Raw genomic sequence first — 24,829 nt, forward strand, 5'->3', positions numbered from 1 at the left:
TGAATTTATTCAACAATTCATTATGGTTTATTGCAATTTACTGTAGAGACCCTTGTACTGTCGCAAGGCTGTGGATATTTCAATTATATGTGGTTGTAATGCTCAGCCATAACCTTACTGGACCTTACTTACTCACCCTCAGTCAAGTTCTGCAGTTCTCAGCCCATATAAAATTGAATTGAGCACAGTGTCAAGGCACAGTGCCTGGAGTAAAACTGAATAATTATGGTAATTACACTGTCATTGAGAGCAAGAGGCAATTCTAGAAAAATGTTGACTATTAGAATACTATCAAGAGTCCTCTGTTGATTATAATATTAAGCTACAAAGGCCGAAAGCATAATGACCTGGACAGAAAAAAGAGAGAGGGTGGAGTTGGGGGGGGGGGGGGGGTGGTTGAGAAAGGGGGCCAGACAAACTCAAGCTTGAGAGTGGAAATCACCATGGCAACAACATTCATTTACCCTTCAGCCCACTGAGTAATCACTGCAAAGTATAATACCCGCCATTTATGTCAGTACAGTATATTGTGATCAAATTTACGTTTTTTATGCTTATTACACTCAGTTTTAGACGATTTTTGTGTAATTAGAGCACTGATTTATTACACAGCAACATGTGTTGTTCATTTGGAACAACACCACTTATTGCATCTTAAGCAAATATATCAAACATATTACAAATTGCACCAGTCCTTTCAAATGCAGTGTCAGGTTACATATTGGAGTAAGTGCAGTATTTAAAATACTGTTCAGGGATCAATGGGAGACACTCACGCGGTATCAGAAGAAAAGCTACATAACAGATCTATAAGAGAACGCAGCAGACCGAGAAATGGAATATGTAATCTGGGTATTTTTTGATGATGGAAGAGACTGGAAGTGGACCGGATGGACACACACCGTCAGTCACCGCATTCCTGACAGCTGCCTGAAATGTGCCTATATATATATCATGATAACATTCTATTCCTGTATAAGATAGAATAAAATATTAAAAACTGTGAACGCACATAGACTTTAGTTAATACAGTTGGGCAGAGTTTGCATGGCAACCACAGCGTTCCTGGTTACCGATCACTGACGAACGCGGCGAGCTTAAGTCCGTTACCTACTTCTCAACCCGGAAAAGGTCTGTTTTTTTCACTTCGTGTTTTTATTACCAGTATTTTCTGTTTATTATGAAAGCCAAATAAAATGTTATTGACAAACAGCTGCCAGTAAGTCTCCAAAGCAGCGCAAACCTGGAGGTGCGAAGTGGCTCGCGATGTGTTAGCCTAGACTATTATGTGTTTACTGCAGGAAGTGTCGAAACGTCAGCGTGTTGTTGAACTCAGAACTGAAACATTTTAACGAAACAGGTAAACATTAGTTTGTGTGCCGCGGATTTTTTCCTTTCCTTTACGTACAAATTGAATTACAATAACAGCTGCTGACAGTCATGGTTGTTGTCTGTGGAGCTACAGTATCATAATCTGTCCCACGGTCGGAATGGACATCACGAGGGGGAGCCTGGACGACATCTCGCGCCCGGCGTCCTCCGAGCGCTCTCGTGCCGGTAGCCGTGTCTCGAGCTTGTCGGCGCAGGAGCGCGTGAGGTGCGGACAGGACAGTCTGGGGTTACTGATCGTACTGAGTCCGGAAACGGAGCCTCGTGTGAGTTTCTGAATCCCATTACATCACATTTGCAGAGTGCCCTATCGTATCATACGTCATCACATCTTGTGTCAAATCATATTATGTAACAAATTTTCTTTGATTGCATTTTTTAATTTAATTTCTGAAGGCCGTTAAGTCTGGTGTTCTGCAAGGCTCTATACTTGGCCCTCTGCCATTTTTGTGTAGTGTTACCACTTACCTTGATTCATTCATTAATTTGGCCAAATGTTAAAATATCACATCTTGAGCAATCTGTCATGTCATGTCATTACATTACATTTATTTAGCAGATGCTTTTCTCCAAAGCGACTTCCAATGAGGGGGGTGCGGTGGCGCAGTGGGTTGGACCGCAGTCCTGCTCTCCGGTGGGTCTGGGGTTCGAGTCCTGCTTGGGGTGCTTTGTGATGGACTGGCGTCCCGTCCTGGGTGTGTCCCCTTCCCCCTCCGGCCTTACGCCCTGTGTTGCCGGGTAGGCTCCGGTTCCCCGTGACCCCGTAAGGGACAAGCGGTTCTGAAAATGTGTGTGTGTGTGTGTGTGTGTGTGTGACTTCCAATGAACCCTATGTAGTGTCACTCACACACTATGGGGCAACCTGAACAGCATGTCTTTGGACTTTCCTGTGCTGATAATACTCATCCACAGCAAGCTTGACATTCATATAAATTTCTCAGCACTATTGGTTTGTATTTTTAATAGTAAATCCTGAATGTCTCAAAACTTTTTACAACTGAACTGTGACAAGACGGAGGTAGTGCGTCCTGGCACTTGCTATCACCTACACAAAGTAACTGCATACAATAAATTTGTTTGCGTCCATGGCATGGCACTTACGCTTCAGCCTAAATGAAAAATTCTTGGTGTACTATCAGACTTCACATTTGACACACATGTTCAGAACATTGTGAAACCCTAATTTTTTTTTTTAACCTCAGAAGCCTTGCCAGACTGCATCCCATGTTACCTTTTCTGTCAGTGAAAAGCTGGCTAATGCATTCTTCTTTGGATTTAACCACTGTAAAGCTCTCCTTGCTGGAGCCTTGAAATACACCTTAAACAAGGTCCAGTATGTTATTAATTCAGCAGCAAGAATCCTGACCAAGTCCCACGTGAATGATCACATCACATATGTGTTAGAATCCTGCACTGGTTTCCTGTGATTTCAAAATTCTCATGTTTACGTATGAAACTTACAGGGTTCAGTACCTGTCTGTTCACCTGTTTGACTGATCCCCACCTGACAGTATTTGTTCTTTTGACTCGGCTTCACACTGTGGGAGAAAAGGCTTCCATCATCATTTCTTCCTTCTCTAAATACCTTTAAATCCAGTCACCCAAATTCTTACAGATCACTTTCAAGTGATGCCTTTATGTGTCTCCTTTCTTTTCCACTTTTGTTTCATAATTTGTTTCACTGCTATGTTTTATTATATTCTGTATTAGTTTATTGTTCTGTTTTGCTGTTTCATTCTAATTTTTTGTTGACTTTTTGCCATGAATTTGTTCCTGTCTTTTAAATTGTATCCTATGTTCTTTTCTCCTCCCTGTAGATGCTTTCAGAGTCACTTTTATTGTTATTTATTATTGTTTTACCATACAAAATAAAGCTATGAAATTATTGTTATCATACTGTATGTTATAATTTATGAGTAAAATCCATAACTCTGTAGGAGCAGAGGGGGACCCTGGAAGAGGAGCTGTGCTCAGCTATGGATGGCAGCGCTGGTGAGCTGATGAGCAGAGGCTCAGTAGAGGATGGAGGACATGTCTCGCATTCAGATGGGACCATAGGTGGGATGACAGTGCAGGTTGAGCCTGTTTCATTTACACGGAAAGTGCCATTGAGTGAGAGAGACTGCGGAGATGTTACTGTTCCAAAGAAATCAGGGAGTCCTGCTGATTCGGAGGACCTTTTGGAAGGCAGCGACATGGGTGAGCAGGTCCACAATAAGAAAAAAACAAACCAAAGCTGTATGGAACTGCAGTGGTTTCAGTACATTTATGTGTAAAAAAACTAAAACATACAGCTTAAGAGAAATTGACCTGATCTGTTTTTTTTGTCTGCCTCTCCTGTGGAAGGAAATTCAGGTGTCTCTCAAGCTGATGGATCAGATGAGGAGAGTGAAGATTCAGAACTCCAGAAAGCCATTAAGAAGATGAGGGAGCTGGATGAAATCTTAGCGCTGAAAATCTCCAAGGAAAAAGAACTGAAGAAGAAAGGAAAGAAGCTCCACCAGAAACTGCTGGAAGAGCTACAGGTAATAAGCTGGACTGTACTAGAGTTTAACTGGTGAATCACAACCCGTGAATGTTTTACCCAAGTAGATAATTTGCCTGATTTCAAAATTTATTCCTTTTTAATTTAATTGTTGAAAAATGAATACATTCTTTAAATAAAAAATATGTATATATTTATTTATTTCTAGGAGCTGAAGACAAAACAGGCAGCAGCACGTGCCGACGAGACTGAAAATACAAGACTGTTTTTGGCACTGGAATCTGCCAGCTGTTAGTATGCCTCTATTCAGGTTTGGCGTTAGACAGGTGTATAAGTTCTAAAATTATTTTTGTATACAGAATTACATCACACAGTTTTCTTGTGAAGTACATGTTTTTTACATAATTGTCTGAAATGGTAGCTATAGAGAGACTACAAAATTAACTTACAAGACTATGTGAGGCAGCAGTTAGCATAGTGTTTAGAGGTACTACCTTGCAATCTGAAGGTCCTACGTTCAAATCGCACTCCTGCTGTTGTAGCCTTTATGAAGGTAATTACAACAGTCCAGTCTCTCCCTTTACAAAATTAATCTCTCTCACTCTCACAGAACCGCTTGTCCCAGATGGGGTCGCGGGGAACCGGAGCCTACCCGGCAACACAGGGCGTAAGGCCAGAGGGGGAGGGGACACACCCAGGACGGGACGCCAGTCCGTCGCAAGGCACCCCAAGCGGGACTCGAACCCCAGACCCACTGGAGAGCTGGACCCAGTCCAACCCACTGCGCCACCACGCCCCTGGACAAAATTAATCCATTCTTGAAAATAATTTGGATAACAAAAGCCCATTTTTCCTTATTTTAAAAGGAAAAAGGAAAAAATGATAAAGCACTCCTAGCCCATCTGATAACCCCAAACCCATTTCCCCAAATGTCACTAGAACACTGTAAAGAACCTATATAAATTATCAATGATTTCATGATTTACCATGCTTTCAGCACAATATAAAACACTACATTGATTCAGTTAGCTGATTCAGCTGAGAGGTCTAGATGCAGACACTTGAATCACTTCATGATTATCAAACACTTAATGAGTATGTTTCTGGGAAGTATCTTTCAGAAACGAATGTGCTTATGCTGTAGACAGTAAACTTCAGTAATGAAGTTTAAAAAACACACACACACACACACACACACACACACACACACACACACACACACACACACACACACACACACACACAGTGGCTGAAGTCATTCGTCCCGAGAGGGGCCGCGGAGAACCGGAGCCCACCCGGCAACACAGGACACAAGGCCAGAGGGAGAGGGGATACGCAAGTTTAAAAAAAAAAATTGTGAGTTGTGAGTAGATCAGGGAGGAGTCTTGGCAGTCATTCATGCACCAACACTGCACCAATGTGTGGAAACAAAGGAAACATGAGAGAGGAAATCAACAAGAAACTGCTGATGGTACGCTAGTTTCAACTGCACTACATTACTGCACTTCCACTTAACTTGTGTACATTCAATTTTAAATTGTTTTTGACACGCTTTGGATAAATTTTGTTATACTATTTTTTATTCAGGGCGGTGCGGTGGTGCAGTGGGTTGGCCTGGGTCCTGCTCTCTGGTAGGTCTGGGGTTTGAGTCCCACTTGGGGTGCCTCGTGATGGACTGGTGTCCTGTCCTGGGTCTGTCCCCCTCCAGCTGTATGCCCTGAGTTGCTGGGTTAGGCTCCGGTTCCCCGCGACCCCGTATGGGACAAGCAGTTCAGAAAGTGTGTGTGTATGTGTGTATTTTTCATTCCAGAAATTGAAAATTGGGTATCAAAAGCCAATAACCGTTATTCTGAAATTTGTAAAGGAATCCATAAATTGTATGGGTGTACCCTGAATTGATATAATAAGAATACCCAGCTGTGGGTGTGTCATTGTCTAACACTGTAAATGTCCTTGGACAAAGGTGTCAGCTAGACGACAATAACTACAGATTGTGAAAACACAGGAAACAGAGTGTGTAGCTCTGCTCCATAGCATCACAGTGAAATTCCCAAGAGTAGTCACGTGTGCACAGTCCTAGTGTATTATAACAGAATATATTTAACATTTAATTGGAGTCATGAAGACCCGTTGTTGCTTACTCACACACACATTCTCGCTCGGCACAACTGCCCTCTGTTTTTCCGAATCTACTGTACATTACATTGTTTTCTGTGCTCATCAGTGTACCTTTGTTTAAGTAGATAAGGGACACCTTCATGTGAATTAGGAAATAAAAGTAATGTTAACTGTTGACTACAGTCACACACACCTCCACTGTGTCATGTACCCCACTGCTATTTTTTGAGACAGAAGGGTGTGTAACCTCTTCTCACTTGTGACCCCTGTCTGTGTGGTAGTGAGACCAAGGTGGTGGTGATAGAATTCTCTTAGTAAGTCTTGACATTAGCCCTCTTGAGACCAAAGACTAACAATTGGGTTGAGCCCTTTGTCCCGCCTGGTTTTTCTCACTCCAGCGCATCGACCCAGTGAGGATGAGGCTTTCGCTCCTGTCTTTGGAACTCAAGTTCCAGACATTCAGTTTGACAGAGAGGTAAAACACTGGGATGAAGGTAAGTAGTTTTTTTTTTTTAAAATTTAACAAATACAATATTGGACATTTAGCTTGAATAAGGTCTCTCTGTCCTCCACAAGTCTTATCTGTGCTTCAGTTTGCTGCTGTCTCATTGACACCTAAGCTGCTGAAGTGACAGCAGGTGGCGTGCCAGCTAAACACCCATATAACTTCACTCCTGCTCTAGTACTCTTGTTCAAAGTACTCACCCTGATACTGTAAGTCGCTTTGTATAAAAACAGTCAAGCAACAAATTGCAAAATATACACCTTGTGATTTGTCTGTTAAAAGCACAGAGTTTATACAGATTGGAGTTTAGTGTATTGCATGGTAATGCTTTCTACGTGAACACGTTACATGGATTGTTGGGATTAGTAAAGCTGCAGTTTGTTTGAAAATAGGTGTATTGTGGTTATACCACAGTGCACAGATGTCTTTTTGAATACAAAGTTAAAGTTAGGTTATGTTTGTGTCTACGGGAGGCATGGTGGCACAACTGTCTCACAGCGCCTGGGTGGTGCAAGAAGATCTGGGTTTGATCCCCGCTCAGTGTGTGTGGAGTTTGCATGTTTTCCCCGTGTCTGCGTGGGTTTCCTCCCAAAGTCCAAAGACATGCTGTTCAGGTTCACCCATAGTGTGTGAGTGACAGAGAGAGTGCCTTCCACTGATATATGGATGAGTCACCCATTGTAAGTAGTGTATCTAGCAGGGTAAGTCACTGGGGTGAATAAGGTGTGTGGGCTGATAACACTACATAGAGTTCACTGGAAGTAGCTTTGGAGAAAAGCATCTGCTAAATAAGCAAATGTGTAGAACCGATTTTTAGTGCGGTGAGCTCAGTGTCTGCAGCACTGTTCTATAGTTTCTCGCTGCTTCCACTAGATGGCGGTGTTGTGTCAGGAAACGGCGTGTCTTTCAAGCCAGTAAACAAGGCTGTCAAAACTCCGTAATTGACTGTTTTTTTGGTGAGAAAATTACTGTTGTTGGTGAATTAGATTTTTTTTTCAGCCACGAGTTGGTGCAAATCACGGTATTCACTGACTTTATGTAATTATAGTAAGAAAATGCCATATATTGGCAATTGGTGTAATTTTTTGTCATTTTCAGCTTTAATGTTTCCGGTGATTGTTTTCTGTGAGAGCAGTTGAAAGGAGCACACAGAATTTTTCCATTTTTAGACATTTCACGCAGCATTGTAACTTTCAATAGTAATAGTACAGATGGATGAAAATAAGTTGCAGAAGCAGCTGCAAGAATGTACGAATGATGAAAAGTGAATGTTACTAATTTGACTCATAGGCTGTTGTGCACATGAAACAAATTAGCATAAGAGGATGAACTTTTTGATATAAATTTATTGTAATGTTATTATACAGTATGTTTACTTCAGTGAAACGGTCAAAATGCAGAGATCTAAATATGTTTTGAAAGGAACTTGGGCTTCTCCTCTTCCTGAGGGGTGTGCAAGGTGTTGCTGGGTAGCTGGAGTCACACATGTTTGCTTCACGTGATTTTTGTTGGCTGCCAGGTGAGAAAAGCCAGAGAAATTCGACAGATTCTAACAGACTCATCCAAGACGAGACGACAGTGGGTCCATCCAATGGCCGACATGGACTGGACCGGAGCAAGAGAAAACAAGACTTTGTGAGGAAGAACATAGATGTAGGTTACGGGTTGGAAGTAGCTTTCTGCATGGTGCAGCCCAACTTGGGTTCTGCTGAATTTTTTTGGTGTCTTTTCAGTAATTCAACATTAGGAAGTGGTGATTGTAGAATTGAAAATAGTGCCCTGTAAGGCAAGTTGGGGTGGCACAGCGAGTAGCACTGCTGTCTCACAGCGCCTGGGTGGTGCGAGAGGACATGGGTTCGATCCCTGTTCAGTCTGTGTGGAGTTTGTATGTTCTCCCTGAAGTCGCTTTGAAGAAAAGCATCTGCTAAATAAATGAATGTAACAGACCATCAGCTTTTGAGTACCCTGATAAAACTACATATAATTCATTGGAAGTATTTTGAAAAAAAGTGTCTGCTAAATAAATGTAATATTTTGTAAAAGAACAACAAGGTTCACATAATTTCAAGCAGCACTATATGTTATTTGAAGAAAAGCGTCAGCTAATAAATAAATATGTGTGGAGTTTGCTCCTACTTGTGCGATGAACATTGGTGCAAAAAGTGGAAAGGAACAAACTAAGTTTACTTAAGAATCACAAGTCTGCAGCTATGTGTCTCTTTCTCGTAATGTAATGCACAAATTCTATTTTCTCTGAGACATACATCGATTTGGAGAACAGCTTCTGCTAAATGAGTAAATGTAAATAAATGTAAATACACTGGGATGAGCGGCACTTGCATGCACCTGGTGCCTGGGGCTTGACCACAGTGTGTTCTTAAATACCACAGTTGGCACGGGAGGCAGGGAGCCAGGTGCTCATGACAGAAGGGGAAAAGCTCCGGTTGGCGGAACTCCTGCAGGATCTGGACGACAACGACGATTCAGACCCAACAGGCGATGAGGTACACCTTGACCGGCGGCTGAACACCTATCCAGGGTGCCAACCTTCCTTCATCACTAAAGGCATCTCAAAGAACCCCAGCATGCATTTCATAAAGTGCTGCATAGGTCTGCTGGTGCTTTATTTGACGCACTCTTCCACATCCAGTCCTCTGGAATTATAGCATTAGTAAAAAATGTAATCAATAGTACAAATCTTATCTCTTTTCTCTAGGTGAATTAACTTAGGTAAAATCAGTGAATCAGGATCACAGTTAAATTATTGTAATGATGTAAAGGCCTTGTCTTACTGGTCCTTTTCCATTGTGTTTTTTTCATTCCTTGGGTTGCTAAAGACTAGCGTGAAAAAGACAGAAGTTTTGTCATGTTGTGACTTACAGCCATACTAAATTCTTCATAGCTCTGTGGTTATAGATTCCTGTGCCTCATTTTAAATGGCATCTGTGAAAACAAATTGGAGAGCACTAAAAAAAAAAGGTTTGAGTCCTGCTTGGGGTGCCTTGCGGCAGACTGGCGTCCCGTCCTGGATGTGTCCCCTCCCCCCTCCAGCCCTATGCCCTGTGCTGCCGGGTTAGGCTCTGGTTCGCTGCGACCCCCCCCCCTTGGATAAGCAGTTTCAGTCAATGTGTGTGTGTGTGTGTGTGTGTGTGTGTGTGTGTGTGTGTGTGTGTGTGTGTGTGTGTGTGTGTGTACACCCCTAATGGTGAAGTAGGCAGTGGCTGTAAGAATGGCTTTTGGACTGGAGGGTGGTGAGGGTGGTGTTAAGTGTGTGTCAGTGTAGATGCTGTTCCTCCTTCAATATTTAATTCCGGTTTGAAAATGGCCTCCAAGGACCAGTGTGAAAAAGAGACAGAAGTTGAACTGATATTCAATGCAATTTAATGCAATGCTTATCTTGAAGGTGTGTCCATAATTTTGAAGCCTGACTACTGAATTTCCTGTGCCTTTGTCTTTTTGGGGATAATTGTGCCATGGACTTGAAACTGAGAGGAGCACACATTTTTGTGGCTTTTAAAAGTCCGGCTGAGACTTCCTGTTATTGTCAGGCCTGTGGTTACGGATGGATGTTGGGATAGCCGGTGTGCCTTTGATGTCTCTTGGATCGAGTGTGACTCAGTGACAGCGAGGGCTTTAACCTGAGTGACCAGACTTTGACATCCACACGGGACATGTAATCAAATACAGGCTGTGCTTCATTTCATTTCCCTGCCTTTTATTAGGGTCCTGTTCAACGTTCGGCCCAGGAGAGCTCACAGGTCTGGAGCCATTTGTTGTAAACATGCCTGCAAAATATTTCCTTCCGTAACAGAATTACAACAACTCCAATGCGTCAGACTGGAGGCCAGCTTACTGATGTGCATTACAGTCCTCCTTGGCTGTACCTCCCTATGCATCTCTTCAGCAGCTTTCGCAGGAGAGTGTTCGGCCATTCTCACCCAGCACCTCCAGTGTTTCCAGTCCAGTTTGACTTGCATGGTTTGGTATTTAGTGCTGTGCCAATTCATAAAATCAATAAAGCATTCAGCACCCTGGAGAGTTCTGGGTACATAGTCGCTGTATCCTACCCAGGAAGCCCACGCCGGCTGTGGAGATGGCATACGTCAGTGATGGTCAAACTTTTCATGGTGTTTTATATTTAAGTAACTTTTTTAAATACAGTTTCATCTTTGTCTTCGAGTTACAGCAGGGTTCTGTTCTGGCAACGCAGTCGTGGGTGAGTGAAAATCACATTGTGCTGTATTATAGGAGCTGTAAAGATATATAAACAATTAACACACGTGAATGCGATGTTGTATAATAAATAATATGATAGGCCTTTGTTATGTTTTTTCTCTTCCAGTTGCACACTTTATTCATGTTAAAGTAATGCAACTACAGAATACACACACACACATTTTCTGAACCGCTTGTCCCATACGGGGTCGCGGGGAACCGGAGCCTAACCCGGCAACACAGGGCGTAAGGCCGGAGGGGGAGGGGACACACCCAGGACAGGACGCCAGTCTGTCGCAAGGCACCCCAAGCAGGACTCGAACCCCAGACCCACTAGATAGCAGGACCCAGTCTGCACCACTGCACCACCACACCCTACAACTACAGAATAATATTATTATATGGTATTGTAGCGTAATTAGATTTTTGTATAACACTGTTATACTCACTCTCATTGAGAAATTGTAACAGCTCGTAGTGTAGCGGTTAGAGTGCCTGTCCTTTACTACAAAGGTTGTAGGTTCAGTTCTCACCTTTGGCTATATTGTCCTTGAGTAAGGACTTACCCTAAATTGCTCCAGTGAAAACTCAAAGGGGTAAATAATTGTAAATTAATTTATAGAAAAGAATCAGCTGAATTGATAAATCTAAACCAGTTTTTTTTTTGTTGGTACTGCTACAGCACTCATTTTTTTTTTTTGCTTGCTAGCTGTTTTAAATAAAAAGTAACTTGAAGGGAATTGCAAAAGAAAAGTTTTGGTAAAGAAAATGCAGTCACTGCTGGACGCCCACAGAACCGATATGGTGCCTTCACTATGGATCAGTCAGAAATATGTTGCTCTGTGGCATTGCGACCAGTTGGTGGGATCTTGGCAGCGGATGGAGCGATCAATCAGCGTTAGACAAGGAGACTTAAAAATAATATAACAAAATAAAATATGTTACAATTTAATAAATTATATTTAAATATAAGAAAGAAGGTGCGGTGGTGCAGCAGTCTTGGCTGGGTCCCGCTCTATGGTGGGTCTGGGGTTCAAGTCCTGCTTGGGGTGCCTTGCGATGGAGTGGTGTCTCGTCCTGGCTGTGTCCCCACTCCCTCCAACCCTGCGCCCTGTGTTGCCAGACTAGGCTTCAGTTCTCCGCGATCCCCCCCTTGGGACAAGCGGTTTCACTCAGTGTGTGTGTGTTGATTAGAATTTAATTATTTTAAATATTCCCTGCAACTTGCATTCTGTCTGGGGTGTGCCCCCCCCCCAGACTTACCCCCACTGATTCCAGGGTAGGCTCCATACCGACCTCCCTGATCAGGACAAGTGGTTAATGAATATGGGTGGATGGATATTTTAAATATCCAAACAATTTCATGAGGTTAATGGGCTGGTGGTCATAAGTCCAGGTGGTCGTAAATTGAGGACTCCCTGTTTGTCTTTGTGCAGATGTTACACTTGGCCAGCTATCTATCATGTCTGTTCACTCAAGAGCTCTTTCCAAGGACCATGGACGAGCAGAAATGAATGCTACTAGAGCCACCATGTTTCCATTCTGTTTAGGTGCCAGCCTCTAAATACTAATGCTTCAGCTTAAAATACCACATTAATTTTGTTTGTGGAGCCAGGAGGATCAGAGAATGCCTGGGGCCATGGAGAGATATATCCATTTGCCCATCTTGGTTGCACTGGTGCTCCTGACTAGAAAGGTGGGGAAAAGTGATGAATAGATTCATTGGAGGTGTAAAAACAGGCCTGCTGGCGAGCTGAGCACAGTGCTAAACAACTGCTGTTGAGCAACCGCTGTGTGTTCGCAGGGGCTTCAAGCTGTTTTTGTTTCGCGCAATAAAGGAGAATATACAGCCTTTCAGTTCCAGTGCAGACAAGGAGGCATAAATCTGTCGCCCGCAGAGTGGTTGTCCAGGGTGTCCCGATACAAAGTGCTTGTTGTTCAGGTTTCACAGAAGCGTAGTTTTAGCCTGAACATGGCGATCATGAAAGAATGTAATACAAAGCATCATGTTACCACAGTCCTGTGTCATTATTTTAAGATGTATTCATTGTGCAGTTATTTAATTACGGAGAAATTACAAAGAAAGCAAATGTCCATAAATTCTCTGTTTTGGAACTGGTGTGGTCGAATAGGCTCCCTCTGTCTCTCATGGCTGCTGAATCATTCTAAACATTGAAGAAGGGTCTCAACCCATGTTTCAGACCTGCTGCTATTCTGATCTCCTTTATGCGTCACACCATCTGTCACAGTCCCCTCTCTATTTCCTACCTGCCTCTCAGTTCTATAGGATAATTGCATATCTGCATCTAAAGGTCTTTGCCTGTTGTGAAAAGGACTTTGTTTGTTCTGAGTTTCACATTGCTTTGGAGAAAAGCCTCTGCTAAAGAATACGTGCAGTGTAAATGTAGTAAGTTATGCTCGGCCATAACGGACACAGTTTATATGGGGCAGCTGAGCATTTATAATCTTAAGGTTTAAGTTGGATTGGATATAACATACTAGTTAAAACACGATGAAAAACCAAAAAGAACATGTTAAAAGGGTACTGGAAAAAGACACAGGGGACACAGTTGTAAGACAGAAGGGAAAAATACAGTCATAAAATATAAACTGAAAAAAAATCATTTGTGCATCACATGCCTTTCAACATCAGTTCTAACTGAAATGGTTTTAAAAAGTGTTTCTTGCCTTCCCTAATATAGTGTTGGCTTTTCGAACCAAACTGGAGTGTTTCATTAAACATTTTGTACATGTAATGCATATAGTTAGTCAGGAGGAAGCAGCTGGTGGCATAGTGGTCAGCACTGATGCTTTTGCACCCAAGATTGCAGGTTCAAATCCCACCTCCAGCTATAGTACTCTGGATCAAATTGCTCCAGTAAAAATGAACAAGCTGTATAAATGGGTAAATAATTGTAGCTATCTTAACACTGTAAGTCACTTTGCGGAAAAGCCTTAGCTAAGTAAATTTAATGATGTTCGTTTTCAGAAAGGCTTGTTTGCATTAGTTTAAATATTTCGTTCTGATGTTGTGCAGAACCAAATGGGTGTTGGATGAGAAACCCCTTGGAGAGGGAGGAGGGGTTTTATACACACACACACACACATACGTGTGTGTCTACCTTGAAACCCTAAGACAAGACCAAAGAATGATGAATCCAGGTGATGTTACTGCTTTTCCTGTTGGTTTGCAGTCATACCTCTGTTGGAGTTCGAGGACTACAGATCCCATTTTGTGCTGCCTCCTCAGGCCATAGTCTCCAGCAGGTGGGGTGGTACTTAGAGCTGTTTCCTCGCAGTCAAAGGACCGGATCTAAATCCCCACTGCTGCTGAAGTTCCTTTAAGAAAGATAAATACTCTTAAATACACTGAAATATTTACATTTACGTTTATTTATTTAGCAGACGGTTTTCTCCAAAGCAACTTCCAGTGAACTCTATGTAGGGTTATCAGCCTATACACCTTATTCACTGAGGTGACTTACACTGCTAGATACACTACTTATAATGAGTCACTCATCCATACATCAGTGGAAATATTCCAGCAAAAACTGCCTGAATGAGTAAAGGTGTAAATTGTTGGCGCTATAAGTGGTTTTAGAGAAGAGCGTAAACTAAATGAATAAAATAATTCTACACAACTATTCCAGAATTTAATTTTGAAATTGTTGTGCATCTCATATTCCTGTGAGTTTAATGTCCTTGTGTACAGCATATGACATGACCTCACGGTGCATCTGTTTGTGTGAACTTCTGCATTGTCTCCCAATTTTGTCGGTGGTTCATGAATCACCTAAAAAACACTTAAAAACTTAGCAGGGCTCTCATTAACAATCGCAGATCAGTAGTGTGATACAAACTTCAAGAAACTGTGTGGAAAGGGAATTTTGGTTTTCATAAGTCACCTTGAACCATATGTTTAGTCACTGAACCTTTATTCCTTTTGCTGATGCTTGCCTCCAGAGTGATTTACAATGCTGAAGTCTTTAATTTTTACAACTCAACTTTGGAGCAGTTCAGGGTAAACACCTTGATCAAGGGTACTAAAGCAGGAGTTCAAATTCAAACTCATGATTTCAGAGTCCAAAGGTGGTAGCTCTAACCTCTACGCCACCTACTGTTCGAGACAAGCAGATGTTTGTGCAAGTGGAGATGTGTGGTGAGACCGCGACTGGAAGGAGCGTGATTCAGGCTGTGCTGTTTTTGTCCTGCAGAGGTCAGCAGCTGCACCAGCAGCAGAGGGCCTACTGGCCTTCTTGACCCTCCATGGGCAAGCTGACAAGTCTCACCTCACCACTGAGCTTGGGGCTGGTGACCTCACCTGCCACCCGCTGCTTTACTGGACATTGTGCGAACCCGACGAGTGATTTATTCACTGGGAGGCACCGATGAAAGTCTTGGCCGCGGGAAGCCTCATTATTATGGTTTTTTTTACCATTTTTACAGAAGCTTCAACCAGAGCAGCACTACCAGGCTGTCGAGGTTTCCTTCGGTTCTAAAACAATTGCGGGGTTCGAGAAAAAAGCTTTGTTGAGTGCCACTCAAAGCAGCCTTCGTGAGACGTGACAAACGTTTGATTTTCTTGCCAGTGAACCCTGTTAATCCCCAAAACAATAACATCAGTCTTGATTTTTTTTCTTTAAATTTGGTCAAAGCTTGTTTAGAAATAATCTGTGAAAAGAGCTGAAATAATAAAGCATGGCCTGGGAAACTAATAACACAAGTGCTGGCAACACTTAGGTATAAATCTCAATGCGTTCTTACTTTTGCAGTAATCCAAATAGAGGTTAAGCTCTTTGTGCAGAATAATGCAATCCTATTTGCGGAAAGTAAGTTCATGCCTGTGCTGCTCAAACACCATTATGCACAAATGTGGCTGAATCAAGCTTCATGGAGCCTCTTCCAAGGATTACTGACTAGAACTATTTTTTTTCTTATTTTGGAATAACCTTTGATCAGTGTAATTCTCTTAATTCTGATTAATTTAATGAAAAGGCTATAGACCTGATTGGTGCTTGACAAGGGACAGGGATGGTTGCTTCTTCACTCCATTCTTCTTTCCTTTTTTTTGTGCAGGAAGAGTCTTTGGTGTTGGCCGTGCACAGGTGTGCAGGGGGCGGCTACACCCCTGAGCCGGCAGAACTCACGCGGCTTCGTCACATTGACTCCAGACTCCAGCTCCTCCTTCCTGTGGAGAGCTTCCTGTCTGTGCGCAGCTCCAACCTTAACCACACCTTGGTCCAGGTATGTGCTCTGCAGCCCTTGCGTTGAGTGCTTTGCATCATAAAAGTCCCACTAAGCCCCAAATTGCCCACCTTCGCAGAAAGTCAAGGATTGTTAGGAATCGTCGCGATGGACGGGGCAGTAGGCAGCCGTTAAGATCTTGTAAACCGTCTTCCTGGTTTCCTGCAGGAAAGTTAGACCAGATTTCTCAACTGTCTGTCCAGAGTGGCTGGCTTTGTCTGCGTTTCTGTCATCATTTCATTCATGGTAACAACACGATTAAATCATGTTAAGTGTTCCTGCCCTTGCGATCTCCCAGGCAGCATTGTCATGCAGTGGTCCTCACTATATGAAGGCCCTGTAAAGCTCATGAAGCCACTTTTACTGTAAAAATTCCTTTACTGTGATGTGCATGAAGTGTAGCGAAGTGGCCTAATCCTTAGCCGAATCACTGGACCAGATCTTTAACAGGTTCACCCCGATATACAGTGCCCTGCCAACATGCTTTTTTTTGTGTCATACACTGTTCGTTCACATGGTCCAGGTGGTCTCAGGCCTTGTAGTGTGCCTCTGGGGCTGGTAGATGTGGCCTGCTGGGCATGGCTGTTTTTAGGGAGTTGGGATTAGGGTTAGGCTTCTGTTAGGGTGGATTTATGGAAACAGACAACGTAAAACAGGATCTTTGAGCAGCATCTGTATCCACACCAGTCTGAGTTGGCTTGCTGAGCTGGAGTTGACTTGGCTTATACTAACCTGCCCTCTTAATGCAGGTCCTAGCTGTGCCGATTCCTCTGAAGAAGAAAACAGATATTTGGTACTGAAACGATACTTGATTTACAGAGACAAGCAAAACTAAAGGGTGTTGGAAGGAAGCTGCTATGACGAGAGAGCCAAAGTGTCACTTTGAATGGCAATGAATGCTTGGCGTTTGCTTTTCGTACAATGCTGCATGCTGGCCCGTTTAATGTCACAACCTCCGCAGCGTTCGAACAGATTGTTCTGTATCTGTCCTATCATTTGTCTGTTCATTAAAACCCTATGTGAAATTTGGAACTCTTTTCTGGAGTGCACTTTGATCAGTTTTAAAATGAAATTCTCAATTATCTTCAGAATGTCTTGTTGATGATAACCTACATTAATTTCCATTTTTTTTCCCACTCATGCTCCCTAAACTGAAAAAGCTTTCAGTGCTTCCTTCCAAGGTTTAATGAAGGCTTGTTGGTGAACTTGAGATACCGCCATCCTTGCTCTGAGTTTACCATTGTCAGCCTTTTTGTTAATGACTCCTTGTTTATTGTAGCATTTATAAGTGTTTATTGAAGCACAGCTTAGTTTTTTTGTTACAAAGTATGTTTGTGCTTAAAAATGAATACAGTAGTGCAGGTTAGTATCATTTGTATGACATTTATAACCTTTTATCAGTACTAAGCTACTGCTTGTATTTTCCTGTCCCCCACATGCTTGTTTAGGCCAGGATCAAGGTGGTTGTCATGCCACCAAAAGAAGAGTAGATTCATGATCTGGTGTGCTTTCAAATTTTCACGTAATGCTGGCTCCACAACGTAGGGCATCAGGCCATGCTGTGAAATTTCTGGAAACGAGCAGATCTGCATTCCTCAGAGCCGATTAAAGTAATCTCCGATCTCTTTTATCAGTGTAGGAGCATCAGGAAATCCTCCAAAATCCAACATATCTGGCAGAAGTTTTTAAATTTCACAGACATTCCAGTAAGATTTGGTATCCCACAACATTCAAAGAAATTCAATGCATGAATGTAAAAGAAATAAAAGAAAAAACTCTACAGGGAAGTAAATATAGAGACTGGATTCTGAGTTTAGGTACTTGTATTAAAAAGTTCTTGTTGAGACCATGTGAAGGAATGGTTACCTTCAATACTGGTTGATTGTCACTGGTGTTTTTTGAGCTAGCTGAGCAGGGAAGCCCAACAGCTGTTGTTTGTTTAAAGTTTCGAGAAGGAATACTGCTTTTGGAACGAGACAAGGGGAGGTTGTGAGGCAGAGTGCACAAGTGCCAGTATAAACAGCCTTTTAGTCAAATTCTTGACTCGGTGCTTGGTGTCCAGTCGCCCTCGTAGGGGCAGTGAAAGCCAACGTCCAGTTGGCAGGTCCATATTAAAGAAAAAATAGTCTAAATGTTAAAAAGTGAAGGCTCTGCCCTGCACTGATGCAGGGGGACCCTCCTCTGCTTGAAATGGCCCTTTCATGGATGGGCAAGGGCCATTTTGGAAATTAGTGGAAATGATACATTGCTGGAAAAGTTGAGCTCAAACGGTTGATGGGGGTGAGCAGCAGCTTCTGCCCGTGCAACATACTGGACCCATTTAATGCTGGTGACCTGAGTCAGTGCTGCATGTGAAGAGTGGGGAAATTGTTGCTTGTACCGTTTGTAGATGCTGAGTTGACAGGGCAGAAACATTCCTGAAAATGTCTTCTGGGTGATGAAACTGTCTCCAGTGCACTGCAAGGACCATATTTTTGCACTTGCACTGCTTCTCCCACAGCGAAGGATTGGCCAAGAAACCCAGGGCTTGTCCTTGAATGACTGGCAGATGTTACAGCCCAATAGTGTCTTCTGTTGAGTCCGACAAGAAATACTGAAGAGTAGTTGTCTTAAGATGCAGAAACAGCTGTAACTTCCAGCAGCAACCTAACTTAATAACACTATCCTGAAACTTTGAGAAGAACCTTTGATTTGATACTGTTTGAAAGCCTCCAAAAGGGATCACCTGGTCTTCATTCTGAGGTCACGCAGGTCTCTGGAAGACATTAATTCTGTGCCATACAGACAGTGCGGTTTGTCTGTAGTCTTTTCCCATCCCCCAGGTTTAAACAGAAACATCCATAGTGCCAGCTGTAAACATATTAAAGGTAAGCTACACTGTAGGTCAATCTGCTTCATGGTGAGCCTTCCACTGTTGCTCAGCTCTGGTGAATTCAAGAGTGGTCGTAAACCCCAGTATGCTTTTGTTTTGTGTCCACCTTTGTGATCACCTTTTTTATTGGCAGTAGCTTGTACCAATTAAACACTTTAATTGAACATCTGAGTTCCTCCTGCTTCCAAATGGTTTCATGTACAAGTTTCTTCAAATCCCAGGCAAATGATAAGTGAAGCAAACTTGGGTGGAACCCCCTGACCTTTCACCTGTCACCCGCTACTTCACTGGCTTAAGGAGAATCCACTACTCAAGAATGGATTTTAAAAGCATTCCTGCCCCACTTTTCAGCACTATTGTGGCAAATCATAAGATTCCCACCTTCAAGCCAGCCAGGCCAGAGCCTCTGGGCTCAATGCCGAAAATATCCAGATTGCAGAGTAGAAGTTCTTTAAAACTCTATTAAGGCATTGGGGCCTGGGGTCATGCATCACTGAATGCTGTCATTCTCTTCGTCACACTCGGTGAAACACAGGTCATTGTGTCTTGTCTCTTTCTGCTGCACAGACAGAGTTTCTTTACTTGTCTTTGCTTTTTAGTCTAATCCCAGACATTCAACTGATGCCATGTTTAATGGCCATTGTATGTAACCTCCACTCAGTTCACCTTATTCTAATGCACAGATTTCAACCCTCAGTTCATGCTACGTGTCACATTTGAAACAAACCCAATCTAGCCAGTTCTCAGCAATGTGCATCTCACTTTTTCCAGCAGTTAAACTGAGGGGATTCTGGTGTAAACGTGAGGTCTGAAGCTGGACAGTGCTGATCATTTTAGATACATGTGTGGTCAGACCTGAAAGTGGCGAGTGAAATGTCTCTTCACAAGGCATTCCGTATGTCCCAGCTGTATGTCTTCTTAGAGGGGTATTTTGGGATGTTATATTTGGATTACTGCAAAATGAGTGTCCTTTCTTTGACATTTCTCCTGGTTTCCCTGTTTATAGCAAAATGGAACATATTCTGTCTTTAAACGGCTGCCATCTCCTGAAGTGTCAGCTTGCTCCTTCAGAGTAAACAAGGAGGAGCACACATGGTGGTTGGTTGTCTAGTGACCTGAACAGGGGGCATTTCTGCTGAGACACCTGGTCCTGGACAAGAAGTGCTACCAGACCTAGGAAAGGAGATTGGTCAACAGTAACTCTAATAGGTCATGAAGTGTTCCCTAATAAGAAATTGAGTAGCTCATGGGCATGTAATTTGGTGCAAAGATGTAGCTCCTATGGACTCAAACTGAGTTTCACACCCTTCTGAGTGGGGAAGACTCTCATGTAAATGCAGAAACAAGTGCTTCTTCAACTCTGTATATGTTTTATGTCATAACACCTTGGTCTTAAGTGCAAGACCGTCTGTAGTCACAAATGGATGCGAATGTTGGCCACAAAAAAAAGAAAAAAATGATAGTACCATTGAAAATACACACACACACACATTTTCAGAACCGCTTGTCCCTTACGGGGTCACGGGGAACCGGAGCCTACCCGGCAACACAGGGCGTAAGGCCGGAGGGGGAAGGGGATGCACCCAGGACGGGACGCCAGTCCGTCACAAGGCACCCCAAGCGGGACTCGAACCCCAGACCCACCGGAGAGTAGGACTGCGGTCCAACCCACTGCGCCACCGCACCCCCCCCATTGAAAATAGTGAGTGTATATTTCTGAAGACACACAATGAAGCTTTTAAAACATTCATGAAAAAGCAGCTTTCTGACTTGGCTACCAAAGCAGAATCCATATACTGTTGTAGTCTTACAGCAGTTCATATAATGCTGCAGTTCAAACTTTTCTGTGAGTTAACTTGAAATGTGTTAGCACAGTAGTGAGTCTTGTTTTGATGGAAGTAAGTAATTAATTAGATGGCATTTCCTGTATTTTGCAAGTCCTGCCAGTAACCCCCCCTCAAAAAAATCTGTGGTATTCTTTCAAGTTCTTTCCAAGGCCATAAGCTGTTGAGATACTTAGAGGTGGTCTTGCATATTTTCCTGGTAGCTTGTCAGACGGATGCCTTTGACAAGACCGGTGGAGGGCCTCACCCAAAGCTGCAGCCCACGTCCACCCATAGCCAAGCAGTCTCTTGCCTTTAAAGTTCTCTATTATACCTTTATAGCAGCTTAAATTGGGGGCAATGATTAAATGAGTTATTCATTGTGGTACTCCTGCAGGTTGTGTTATCAAGCAGCTCATTGACCCAACAGGCTAGTTGTTCCGAGATACGTAGAAAATTGCCATCTTATAGACACAGTATATTGAACATTATGGGACTACATAATATGTTTTTGGAGCATAGTACTTCTTGGAAATACATCTGTGTTGGAAATCTGGAAAAAAATTTGTGTTCTCCTGAACATTTGTCAGCCTTTGGCTAGGGCCAAAACTTTGATCAGCAGATAACAACTAATAACAACTAATGCATTCTTTACTTGAAGTCCTTTACTGTGGTCGTACATTCATTCAAGATACACAGGACAAGATGTTACACCCCATGCGCATTACAGCGGCTGTACACAAGGATCCAGTCCAACCAACTTCACCATGAAACTGCAGAGAACAACATCCAACATTGCCAACATACACTCACTGGCCACTTTATTAGGTACACCTTGCTAGTACCGAGTTGACCCCCTTTTGCCTTCAGAACTGCCTTAATTCTTCATGGCATAGATTCAACAAGGTGCTGGAAACATTCCTCAGAGATTTTGGTCCACATTGACATAATAGCATCACGCAGTTGCTGCAGATTTTTGTTGGCTGCACATCTATGATATGCATCTCCCATTCCACCACATGCCAGAGGTGCTCTATTGGATTGAGGTATGGTGACTGTGAGGCCATTTGAGTATAGTGAACTCATTGTCATGTTCAAGAAACTAGTTTGAAATGATTTGAGCTTTGTGACATGGTGTGTTATCCTGCTAGAAGTAGCCATCAGAAGATGGCTACACTGTGGTCATAAAGGGATGGACATCGTCAGCAACAATACTCAGGTAGGCTGTGGCATTTAAACAATGCTCAGGTGGTACTAAGGGGCCCAAAGTGTGCCAAGAAAAAAGCCCCCACACCATTACACCACCACCACCAGCCTGAACCGTTGATACAAGGCAGGATGGATCCATGCATTCATGTTGTTTACACCAAACTCTGACCCTACCATCTGAATGTCACAGCAGAAATCGAGACTCATCAGATCAGGCAATGTTTTTCCAATCTTCTATTGTCCAGTTTTGGTGAGCCCGTGTGAATTGTAGCCTCAGTTTCCTGTTCTTAGCTGACAAGAGTGGCACCTGGTGTGGTCTTCTGCTGCTGTAACCCATCTACTTCAAGGTTTGATGTGTTGTGCGTTCAGAGATGCTCTTCTGCATATCTCAGTTGTAACGAGTGGTTATTTGAGTTACTGTTGCCTTTCTATCAGCTCGAACCAGTCTGGCCATTCTCCTCTGACCTCTGGCATCAACAAGGCATTTTCGCCCACAGAACTGCCGCTCACTGGACATTTTCTCTTTTTCTGACCATTCTCTGCAAACCCTAGAGATCATTGTGCATGAAAATCCCAGTAGATCAGCAGTTTCTGAAATACTCAGACGAGCCCGTGTGGCACCAACAACCATGCCACGTTCAAAGTCACTTAAATCACCTTTCTTCCCCATTCTGATGCTCAGTTTGAACTTCAGCAGGTTGTTTTGACCATGTCTACATGCCTAAATGCACTGAGATGTTGCCATGTGATTGGCTGATTAGATATGTGTTAACGAGCAGTTGAACAGGTGTACCTAATAAAGTGGCCGGTGAGTGTACATCTCAATGACTTGACACCAAAAAGCTTAACTTCCTTCCCTAACCAACACAACCACAGGGTACCAACACAAGTATATGATAGAGGTTTTCAAGTGGACATCTCCCTTTGTTGGTGTTTCGTTGAATTAAGCCCACGACAGCGCGGGAAGGCTAAACAGCGCAGTCTGGCATCCCAGACTGAGCCTCCTCCACAAACATTAGATGCCTTTCACCGTCAATGAATACCGCAACTCCACACAGTCAACTACCCCAATTAAACCATTGCTCCATTCATACCTGTAACCGCACCACCTTCACAATTGCAAACCATCATGGATTGCCTCCATACCTGCACCACTCCACAAACTTTAAACTAACTCAGTTAACAAGGCCACACATCCTTAATTACCACCAGCTGCCTCCCACTGTTAGCCACCTGCCACTAATTTTACCACCACCACACACCTCCTTTCTACCTGTAACCCCAACTACCCTGCTCTCTTCTCATCCACAGCCATTGACTCACCTTTTCAGCAGTATCGGACAGCTCCTTCATCGCCACCCTTAACAAGTGGCCTCTAATATCAAATCCCCCCAACAATGACATAGCTGATTTAGCCGCAAACCCCCAAACACCTACCTCTACTAGTCTCACATGAGCCCGCCACCCATGGTCTCTTGTCTCTGCTACCAGATCCGCATACTTCAACAATTTATGCTCGTCTGCCTCCCCAATAGCACCCTCGAACGGCACTATTAACTCTTCAAAGTATACGATCCACTTATGCTCTGAATACAATACCACGTTTGGACACAATGAAGAAACTGCAATGACCCGTGGTACCTGGAGCTGTTTGCCCACATCAGCCAGCAGCTTCCAGTCCCATACATTACCCCGCCTACCAAGACACATACGCGTTTGCATAGTGTTACCCTCTCCTGCCTGCACAAATCCACTTGTTTTAACTCTACTGCAAACAAACAAAGAATTCACCACTTACCGCTTGCTTTCAAACATGCCTGCTAAACATCTAAGAATGTGATTATGGCGCCAAGTATAACGCTCCTGTGCCAAGCTAACCTTACACCCTGACAAATGTGCCTCAGCGTCACCACACCCCTACACAACTTACAGCAACCATCACCACCTGCCCACTGCTTAACATTCTGTGGTGTTGGCAGCATGTCATAAGTCGATCCAACAGTGAACTTAATGGAACTCACCTCCATAGTCCACACATCTTGCCAGTGGAGCTTCCTGTTCTCCACGTCTTCCCAGTTCACCCACTGACCCTGCTTAACTAATTTGATTGCCCTTGCACGCCTTGCCTCCTCTTCCTGCTCCCGGACCTGTTCAACAACCAGCCGCCATCTGTCTGCTTCCAGGGCAGCACTCCACAACTGCTGCACACGGCCAGAGCCAAACCCTGCCTTCCCTCTCTGCGCGTGTCCAACCACGTCCAACAGCTGCAGTGCCCCTTTTGTGCTCTGGACTGCATCTCTGGGATTCCAGCCCCTACCCGTCCTCACCGATGGTGCCACTTTTTTCACAACCCCATCTTTTGAGTCTGTTAGAGTCAGCTCCAAACCCACTTCTGCACACTTACACTCCTCAGCCAAACTTGTTACCGACAGCTCCAGCATGCCCTTACCATATAATGCTCCCTGCTGTACTTAATACAGATGTGTGTTGACTGCACCCTTTGTCTTTCTTGAAGCTTAAACCCATATGGATATACAGTAGTAGAAAAGTAAATCTTGAGTTGTCACAGCATTTTAATAATTTACAGCACTCATTGGTCCAGATTAGGCATTTTGTCTACTGTCCTTTAATACATTCAAGACATTTCCAGTTGGCAGCCTTACCTAAGATACCAGCTTTATGACACTGTGCTTGATTTACATTTATTCATTTAGCAGACGCTTTTGTCCAAAGTGACGTACATCTCAGCAAAAGTACAATTTATGCATTACATTGAGAGACTGAGACATAGCTGCAGACATGAAAGTCTTAAGCAAACCTAGTTTGTTCCCTACCACTTGCTGGACCGATGTTCATCGTTCAAGTAGGTGCATAAGACACAGGATAGACAAATCCCGATACACACACCATTTATTTATTTTTATTAACTATTATAAGATGCACAAATGAGCAGTACAATACCAGAGTAA

The 24,829-nt window shown here is 43.2% G+C and overlaps 1 protein-coding gene across 3 annotated transcripts in view; it reads left to right on the forward strand.

Annotated features, from left to right (window-relative positions):
• Positions 1-1,236: 1,236 nt before the first annotated feature.
• The window catches only part of fsip1 (fibrous sheath interacting protein 1), a 73,435-nt gene continuing 49,842 nt past the window's right edge, over positions 1,237-24,829 (forward strand). The window contains exons 1-9 of one of the 3 annotated variants that reach the window (XM_018727491.1): positions 1,237-1,360; positions 1,466-1,655; positions 3,327-3,588; positions 3,736-3,914; positions 4,083-4,164; positions 6,391-6,486; positions 8,017-8,150; positions 8,888-9,001; positions 15,789-15,956. In XM_018727491.1, the coding sequence (XP_018583007.1) occupies positions 1,491-1,655; positions 3,327-3,588; positions 3,736-3,914; positions 4,083-4,164; positions 6,391-6,486; positions 8,017-8,150; positions 8,888-9,001; positions 15,789-15,956 (1,200 nt within the window). In that variant the 5' untranslated portion in view covers positions 1,237-1,360; positions 1,466-1,490. Of the gene's footprint in view, positions 1,361-1,459; positions 1,656-3,326; positions 3,589-3,735; positions 3,915-4,082; positions 4,165-6,390; positions 6,487-8,016; positions 8,151-8,887; positions 9,002-15,788; positions 15,957-24,829 lie in introns of all 3 variants that reach the window. The other 2 variants (XM_018727493.1, XM_018727492.1) reach the window with 2 other exon arrangements.

The sequence above is a fragment of the Scleropages formosus genome, chromosome 15, assembly GCF_900964775.1.
Source record: "Scleropages formosus chromosome 15, fSclFor1.1, whole genome shotgun sequence".
Classification (NCBI taxonomy): domain Eukaryota; kingdom Metazoa; phylum Chordata; class Actinopteri; order Osteoglossiformes; family Osteoglossidae; genus Scleropages; species Scleropages formosus.